Here is a 9,984-nt window from a genome sequence, read left to right as displayed (position 1 = left end):
ATCTTGGCAAAGAGCAATGAATACAGAATTAGAATATATGTATTCTAATAAAATATGAAAACTTGTAGATCCACCAGATGGTGTAAAAGCCATTGGGTGAAAATAGGTCTACAATAGGAAAAGATGGATAGACAGGAAGGTGGAAACTTTCAAAGCAAAGCTTGATGAAAAAGGAAACTTTTTCACTGGTAGCCATGCTTAACTCTATCCGGATTCTTTTATCTATTTGGCAAGTGGATGTCAAGACAGCATTCCTTAATGGAAGTCTTGAAAAAAGCATCCATATAAAGCAACCAGAAGGGATCATTGCAAAGGGCAAAGAGCATCTTGTGTGAGCTCAATCAGTCTATGGACTGAGGCAAAGCTTCAAGGTCTTGGAACATCCAGCTTATCAAAGTAATCCAGACCTATGGATTTATTTAGTAACCGGATAAGTCTTGTGTATACAAAAAGTGTGATGGAAAGTTGGTGGTATTTCTTGTACTATACGTAGATAACATTTTTGGTAGTTGGAAACAATATCAAAGTGTTGTCAGAAGTAAGGGTATGGTTGTCCAAACAATTCGATATGAAGGACTTGGGAGAATGTGTATATTCTTGGGATCAAAGTAATAAGGGATCGCAAGAAAAGAATATTTTACTTATCCCAAGCTTCATATATCGAAAAAATCCTTGCTCGTGCAAAACTCCAAGAAAGGTTTTTTACTTTTTTAGCATGGAGTTACTTTATCGAAAGAGATGTCTCCGTAGACATCAAAGTAGATAGAGGAAATGAAGGCAGTTCTTTATGCTTCGGCTGTCGGAAGCCAAATGTATGCTATGCACGAGATCAAAAATCTATTTTGCCAAGGGCATAGTTAGCAGATATCAAAGTAACCCTGGACAAGGACATTGGACTGCAGTAAAGCATATATTGAAGTACCTTAGAGGCACTAGAGATTATATGCTAGCTTACAAGGCAGTTAATTTGGTCCCTGTGGGTTGCACGGATTTTGACTTCCAATCGGATAGGGACAATAGTAAGTCAACCTCGAGGTTTTGTGTTTACTTTAGGAGGTAAAGTCATAACTATGGAAGAGTGATAAGCATAGGTGTTTTTCTGGACTCCACCATAGAAGCTTATAATATGGCAAGCCTCTGAGGTAGTCATAAAAGTTGAATGACTCAATAACCTCAAGATAGACTTAGATATGATTTCTGGTTTGTCCAAAGATTATTACAATTTATTGTAATAATAGTGGTGCAGTAGTAAACTCGAAGAAACCATGAGTCTATAAGGCAAGTAAACACAATAGAGCACAAGTACCACCCAATACGAGAAATCGTATAAACGAGGAGAAGTTGTTGCTGCCTAGATTACATCAGATGATGACCTATAGATCTTTTCACTAAGGCCCTTAAGGCAAGAGCTTTTGATGGGCATGTTGGAGGGTTGGGATTCATATGTATGGCAGCAGATATGACAGCTTATTCTTTTAGTATAAGTGGAAGATTGTTAGGATGTATACTAAAAGCCTAGCTTTCGGTATAAACATTTATCTAGAAATAAGAATCACATTGGTCAAATGTCTACATTTATGATAAATGTAGTTGTTCAATTAATTTATATTGTAGATAACATGGTGTGTGGTGTCACGCACAGAGGATCATGTTATCAGTACCTTATAAATTATAAACAGTAGCTCACGATCAAAATGGAAAGGAACAAACCATTGGAAGGTCGTAGTGTAATTAGGTATTAGTTTATCTTAACTATATAATTACACTAGTACACTTAGAGTGTATTGAGTAGGACCATTAGAGGTCGTTTCTTTTATACTGACTTTATAAAGGAACAAAGACCTCAGTTATTATGGAAGTGTGTGCTCTTAATCCTAATATAATAACAAGCACATATATTTGATATTTATTTCTTTAATTTATCAATGGGTGAAATTTAGTTCGATAAATCAATAAGCCTGATAAGTTGGGAAATGATATCACTTATAGTGTGTGTTGTTGATTATAGAAGGAATCTGTGTTGGGTTCGTCGGGCCGCGAAAACCGCTTTTTCGCGTCGCTGAAACCCCGAGTCACCCAAAGCATGGATCTCGTGCAAAGATTCGTAAACAAAATTTTTCGAAAAACCTTTTTCTTGTACGAGTTTGTAAAAACTTTAGATCTACACTAAAGTTAAGGTCATTACCCTTGATGCGCGCCCCACGCGAATCCCGCTAGTCCAAATGGTGTCGGATCTCAAGACCGTCAAGCGTACGGTCCTCTAGAAGTATCCACACGGACACACTAGATGGAGGTGACCAAAAACCAAGGTGTGCTAGCACCTATGTGGTTCGGCCAAGGAAGGAGGAGAGGGAGAGAGCAAGAAGAACTCTAGGAGGAAGAAGAAGGAATGAATGATGGAATCAATTTTCAAAAAATGAAAATTTTTTCACCACATTCAAGTGGCCGGCCACCTTCTAGGAGGTGTAACCCCACATTAATTCCAATTAATGTGGAGACCATTAAGAGTTGTAACCCCCATGAGGTGGCACTCTAGGATGATGTGGATCAACACTATTGGTCCACATCTTGCCACCTCACTAAATGACATGGCAACAAGTGTAACTCCTCATTTAATGTGGGCCGGCCACATTAAATGCTATGGAGGCTTGTAACCTCCATGAGGTGGCACACATTGATGATGTGGAGCAATCCTATTGGTCCACATCTTGCCAACTCACTAGTGATGTGGCAAAAAGTCAAGTCAAACATGACTTTTTCTCTTCCTCTCAAATCAAGTCAAACTTGATCAAATCTCTCTCATGGTTGATCTAATCCAACCATATGATTCAAGCCAACTTAATATAATAAATCTAATTCATTAAATTAAGTTGATTTAATGAGTCATAATCTAAATTAGACTCATTGAATACATGAATCAACTTGAGTCCAACTCAATTAGCCAAATTTGGATTACTCTTAATCCAATATGATTCATCAAATGAATCTAATCCTCTTAGTTCATCATATGAACCAAATCTCCATCTAATTGTCCTTAGTGTGTGACCCTATAGGTTATTGTAACGTTGGCAATGCCCTAAACCTATTTAGGAGCATAAGTAATGAGCGGTATCTAGCAACACATCATTACTACCCAAGTTACAAGAATGTCGAGATCCGACATCACCTTGTGACTACCAATTGTGACTCCTCACAAAATATATGACATTGTCCTTCTATCATAGACATCTAGATTGATCAATGTGAGGCATAGACTGTGTCATCCTCTAATCAATCTAAATCTTGAACTCCAAGTAGACTCACTCGATCAAATGAGCTCAACATCTCATGTTGACTCATTTGGGCATGGCCATGCACTTCGTGGTCTAACTCTATCAAGAATATTGATGTCGATCCCGTCATATGGGAGGGATAGATCCCATCTACATCACTCACATCCCTCTGCATAATTCGTTACATACCCAGTAATCGCCTTTATAGTCCACCCAGTTACGGGTGACGTTTGACGAAACCAAAGTACATAACTCCTTATGTAGGGATCTATGGTGACTTCAGGTCCAAGGACTAATAGTCATACTAATAGTCACATGAGAAAGTATATAACACTCATATAACGATCCATGATACTTTCTCATGGCGGGTCATTCAGTATACATTCTCCAATGTATACCCATGTGTCAGCTTGATATCTCTATATCCATGACTTGTGAGATCAAGTCATCGAACTGACCTACATGCTAGTCTTATTGCATTAACATTGTCCCTGAATGTTAATACTCGACTAGGAATGATTTAGAGTAGTGTTCCCTATATCATCTCACTATCGATTTAACTAATCGATTGATATAGGTATAAACCTTCTACTCAAGGACGCTATTATACTTAGTCTATTTGGCACTAATACAAATAAGTATAATAACCAAACAAATGCCTTTATTAATATACAAGAATATGATATACATGAGTCCATACAATCATCAAATGATTGGTTCTAGGGCTCTAACTAACATCTGTGTCCTAGTTATCTAGGTTGAGAATGTCCCCAAGAGGAGCTCATAAGGATTGTCATGTTAAACCCTGTAGGTGGACCTAGTCCAACATGACAATAAAGTTGAGTGGTACTATTCTTGGAGCTAGATATTAATTAAATGAGTTGTCAGTAACTCACTTAATTAGTGGACATTCGTAATCTTAAACACAGGGAGACTAACACACTCATGATAAGAAGGAGCCCATAATGTAATTTGGGATTGGTGCGGTAGTGCGGTAATAACTCTCTAGTGGAATGAGTTATTATCGATAAACTTGAGTTGTGTGTTCGGGGCGAGCACGGGATACTCGAGTTCATCGGAAGGCCAAAACCAATTTCTCCTCTAGGTCCCTGTTGTAGCCTCAATAAAGCCTCAAGTCCATCCAAAGAAAAGCCTATCTTGGTGTCCAAGAAGAGACCGGTTCATTGCTTGGTGACCAAGCAATGGCCGGCCACATATTCTCTAATTGTGGTCGGCCCTTGCCTTGGGCAAAGGGGTCGGCCGCAATATTTAAATTAGGAAGGTTGTTTTTGAATTTTTAAAATTTCCTCAGATATTTACAATTTGTAAAAAGAGAGATTTTAAAAATTTATAAAATTTTCCTAATTTAAATTAGGCCACAAGGTTTTAAAAGAGAGTGGTAAAATTTATAAAATATTCTTTTAAAAAGAAATATTATTAGAGATGTTTTAAATTTTAAAACTTTCCTTTTAATATCCACATTAGAAAAAAAAAAAGAGTTTGTAAAATTTTATTAGAAGTTTTCTTCTTTTAAAATTTTATAAAAAATTTTCTTTCTTTCCCTTTTAATAAGTGGCCGGCCACCTTGCTTGGTGCCCAAGCAAGGGGCCAGTCAAATAATTAAACATCAATAAATAGTTGTTTAATTAATAAATCAATCTAGGATTGATTAATTAAAAGGAAAGAAAAATAAAAAATTAAAAGGAAATAGGAATGAGTCTAATTTTTTATAAAACTCTTTCCATAATTTTCCGTTGGGAAACTAATATAAAAAGGGGGAAAGGGGAGGCCTTGAAAAACATAACAATTGATATTGTGGTGTTGGAGATCATCAAGTGGCCGGCCCCTCTCCCTCTCTTCCCTTTGATCTCTTTTGCTCCTTTGTGGTCGTGGTGGCCGAATTCTAGAGAAGGAGGAGAAGCTTTCCGGGTGGTGTTCGTCTTGGAGGATCGTCGCCCACACGACGTCTAAGAGGAGGTGAGGGATACAGCAGAAGATCTCGAGGTTTTTAGCATACAAGGAAGAGGTATAACTAGTATTTAATTTTCGCATCATACTAATTAATTTTTCTTTGTATAAATACCAAATACAAGAGGCATTCGATTCTTGTTTTTCGAATTTAATTTCGATGTTGTGTTCTTTTTATTTTTCCTTGTTGATCCGGTTGTGTGTCACCTTTCAGATCCATGCCACATTCGGCTCCGCGTTGTCACCTCCGGACCCAGCTCCTCTTCGGTCGGTTCAGAGGCATCCACCCTTCCGGGTCAAGACGACTCGGTCAGTTTCACGACCAGCTCACTCATCCATCCGAGGGCGCCCCCCTGGGCCAGGGTACGTTCTCGTACCTTTTCCGCATTTAGTTAACTATTCTGTCATTATTATGCGGTTACTTATATGTCTGGGATTCGCCTCGAGCACCGAGGTACCAGAGACCGGGGGAACCCGGTCGCTGGATACAGGTACAGTTGACCGGAGGAGGACTTCTGACGATCTGGTCAACGTAGAGGACAGATCATCGACCGGGTCATGGGGATGCGGTCAACCTTCTAGACACGTCACACCGGCAGGTTCGTTTTCTCAGCTTCCAGACAGGAAAAAATTAGCGCCGTCTGTGGGAACGCGCCTGATCTGGAACGTGAAGATGGACAACGCCGGATAGTTCTGCTATCCTCATGACCTAGGTCAGTCTTTCCGTTATCTGTTCTCGGTTAGTTATGTGATTTGTAGTAGTTCTTCGAGCCAAGGCCCCCGAGCCGATCGGCCGGGAGGTTTATATCCGAGCCAGGGGCTCGAAGACGAAGGCCCCCGAGCCGATCGGCCGGGAGGTTTATATCCGAGCCAGGGCAGGCTCAAATTGGCGCCGTCTGTGGGAACGCGCCTGATCTGGAACGTGAAGATGGACGACGCCGGAGAGTTCTGCTATCCTCATGACCTAGGTCAGTCTTTCCGTTATCTGTTCTCGGTTAGTTATGTGATTTGTAGTAGTTCTTCGAGCCAAGGCCCCCGAGCCGATCGGCCGGGAGGTTTATATCCGAGCCAGGGGCTCGAAGCCGAAGGCCCCCGAGCCGATCGGCCGGGAGGTTTATATCCGAGCCAGGGGCTCGAAGCCGAAGGCCCCCGAGCCGATCGGCCGGGAGGTTTATATACGAGCCCGTGGCTGCCACGGGCTCGATGGCGAAGACCCCGAGCCGATCGGCCGGGTTTGAATTAGCCCTCAGGGCCGTCGAGCTCCGACGTTAAATATCGAGAGTCGAACCGGCGACTATAAAAACCCCGGCTTGAAGACCGTCGAGCTCCGACGTTAAATATCGAGAGTCGAACCGGCGACTATAAAAACCCCGGCTTGAAGACCGTCGAGCTCCGACGTTAAATATCGAGAGTCGAACCGGCGACTATAAAAACCCCGGCTTGAAGACCGTCGAGCTCCGACGTTAAATATCGAGAGTCGAACCGGCGACTATAAAGACCCCGGCTTGAAGACCGTCGAGCTCCGACGTTAAATATCGAGAGTCGAACCGGCGACTATAAAAACCCCGGCTTGAAGACCGTCGAGCTCCGACGTTAAATATCGAGAGTCGAACCGGCGACTATAAAACCCCGGCTTGAAGACCGCTGCATGGACTAGTTATCAGATATTCTATCTCCCCCGTTCGGGGTTGGGCGGCCTTCACTGCTCATGGACCAGATTCATGATCATCTATCTCCCCCGTTCGGGGTCGAGCAGTCGTCGCGGCCAGGTATCTATTCTTCCGATCGACATCATTCCAGTCGCACGCGCGGTATCGTCCGCCCGGCATTTAACCGACCGATCGACATCATTCCGGTCGTACGCGCGGTATCGTCCGCCCGGCATTTATCCGACCGATCGACATCATTCCGGTCGCACGCGCGGTATCGTCCGCCCGACATTTAACCGACCGATCGACATCATTTCGATCGCTCGCACGACAGCGTCCGTCTATCCATCCGATCGGCATCATTTCGATCGCCCGCACGACAGCGTTCGTCTAGCATCTATCCATCCGATCGATAGCACTTCGATCGTCCGGTCGGTATCTTCGCGGCTGCGCACTCGGCATTGGTTCGATTACAGACTTGGTCCGCTCGGTATCGTTACCATCTCCTACGACACCACTATTATAGCGACCGCTCGAGCGACATTATATTATTGGTTCAGCGATTTGCCTTTGACATCGAGAGTGGTTCAATTCTTTGCAATAGACTGTCCAGTCAGTCGGACTCACGCCTCCTTCGACTAGACTTGAAGGGGAGGCTTGTGATCCGGAGATAGTGGGGGCAAGGGAGGGATTAAGGAGAGGGATAAGGGCGTTTTGGTCTTTTGGGCGCATTAAGGGTTTGGAGTGCTTTTAAGCACTGTTCACAGATTATGTGTTCCGGATATGAGAATGGCATGAGGGGAATTAATGAGAGGTCAAAGGGCGTTTTGGTCTTTTGGGCTCATTGAGGGTTTGGAGTGCTTTTAAGCACTGTTCACAGATTGAGGAAGAGAGGGGGGGTTCGTGATTTCGGGCCGCCGCCAGCCATCAAGGAGACTCTCTCTCCTTCTCCAGCTCTCCGCTGGCCCTATTTCTTCTCCTCCTCTCCTCCTTCACGGCCTCACACAAGACGGCCTCAGGCGCCCCTCACAGAATTTCCCGGCCTCTTCAAGACAAGCCCTCGGCCGGCCTCGACAAGAAGCCCTCACGGCAATTCTCCAACAAGACAGCCTCCCCTCAGAGGCGCCTCCACACGCAGATCAGCCTCCTCAGACTTCACCGCGCACTCCCGCGCACGACTTTGCCTAGTGTTCCGACCTACGCGCCGTTGTCACATTCCTACCACGCCGTGTCACATTCCGGCCATGTCGCTTGTCACATTCCGACTGCGAGCGATGTCGCACGGTCCGTGTCGCCGTTGTATTCGATTGTGTGTCACCTTCGGATCCATGCCACATTCGGCCCGCGTTGTCACCTCGGACCCAGCTCCTCTTGGCGGTCAGGATGCATCCACCCTTGTCAAGACCACTCGGTGGTTTCGCGACCAGCTCACTCATCCATCCAGGGCGCCCACAGGCGGAGTTGCACGTTCTCGCACTTTTCCGCATTTAGTTAACTATTACCGCCATATTATGCGTTACTTATATGCACGATTGCCGAAATATCGCAGAGACCGGAACCGCCGCCGATAGTATCTGATTGATCGGAGGCCGATCCGTCAACGAGGAGCAGATCATCGGCCGGGTCATGGGGATGCGGTCAACCTTCAGAACAGCCACCGCGAACAGTTCGCCCGAGAACAAATTTGTTCCCGCCCGAAGCGAAAATGAACCCGCGGTGAACGTGTTCGAAGATGACCGCATCCTCATGGACCCGGCCGATGAGTCGTCGCCACGCTGACCGATCGTCAAGTCCTCCTCCGGCCATCGTATCAGATCGTGACCGGGATCCCCGATCTCTGGTACCTTGCTCGAGGCAATCCACAAATGCATAAATATCCGGATAATAGTAGAATATTGAAATAAATGCAAAGAAGGTACGAGACGTACCGCCAGCTCGGATGGATGGATGAACTGATAGTGATGCTAATCAAGTCATAGCGCGGTGGCCTGTGATCTAATGTAGCAGGGGTCCAAAGAGACGGCTCGCAGGCCGGATAATACCTCCTTAGTTTTCTCTTGGATGTCAATGACTCTTCCACCCCAATTATGAATGTATGATCTCATGAACTCATCGATCTTGGGCAAGCGCTGGTCCCTGATCATTGGGGGGCTCACAAGGCCAAGCATGGCACTCCTCATCGTCTTGTACAGCTCGCCATGAACGGACGCAATGTTGGATCTCCCTAAGATATCAAGCATGGATTGTGGGTACCCAGGAACAAAGCCTTTCCCTTCGTTCATCAGCATGAACCTATTGAGCTCTGCATCCATGCACACCATCGTAGGGCACCCCAAAATGTGTGACTTGAACACACTCCCGTACCTAACCCTTTGGTTCTTCATGAAGCTTGGGCCTTGCTTGAGGAACTCAGTTGTCTCCCCAAACAAAGGCCACCCCATGGTCCCTGGAGGAAGACCCTTCTTCCTGTACCTCACCTCATTCCACCTCAACAAGGCACCACAAATGAACAGAAAGCAAAGCAGTGGCAGCATGACCAACACCACCATCTTTGCAAACAAGCAAGCCAATATCTGGAGAAGACACTGCCCCTATATTCCTCCTAGCGGCGGCGCCTGGCGCCGGTGATGAGATGAGCACGGGAGAGAGAGAGGTGGTCCTCCCCCCTCTCCCTGGCGGCGACCTCTGCACGGACCAGCATATCATATATTCTATCTCCCCTGTTCGGGGTCGAGTTATCACCGAAGGCCCCCTAGCTGATCGGCCGGGAGGTTTATATCCGAGCCACAGGCTCGAAGCCGAAGGCCCCCGAGCCGTTCGGCCGGGAGGACCAGTATATCGGACCAGTATATCATACATCTATCTCCCCCGTTCGGGGTCGAGCAGTCCTCGCGGCCCGACATCTATCTGACCGATCGACGTCACCACGGTCGCACGCGCGGCATCGTCCGCCCGGCATCTATCTAACCGATCGACGTCACCACGGTCGCACGCGCGGCATCGTCCGCCCGGCATCTATCTGACCGATCGACGTCACCACGGTCGCACGCGCGGCATCTATACATCCGATCGGCAGCATTACGATCGTTCGCACG

General features: G+C 45.6%; 1 protein-coding gene across 1 annotated transcript; it reads right to left on the bottom strand.

Moving 5' to 3' along the window:
* Positions 1 to 8,862: 8,862 nt before the first annotated feature.
* LOC122013984 (cytochrome P450 85A-like) lies at positions 8,863 to 9,438 on the bottom strand. Its single transcript, XM_042570187.1, has one exon. The coding sequence runs from the start codon at positions 9,436 to 9,438 to the stop codon at positions 8,863 to 8,865; it is 576 nt and encodes a 191-aa protein (XP_042426121.1).
* Positions 9,439 to 9,984: the final 546 nt, after the last annotated feature.

This window comes from Zingiber officinale, chromosome 8B (genome assembly GCF_018446385.1).
Source record: "Zingiber officinale cultivar Zhangliang chromosome 8B, Zo_v1.1, whole genome shotgun sequence".
Classification (NCBI taxonomy): domain Eukaryota; kingdom Viridiplantae; phylum Streptophyta; class Magnoliopsida; order Zingiberales; family Zingiberaceae; genus Zingiber; species Zingiber officinale.
This window is presented reverse-complemented; position numbering and strand designations above follow the sequence as displayed.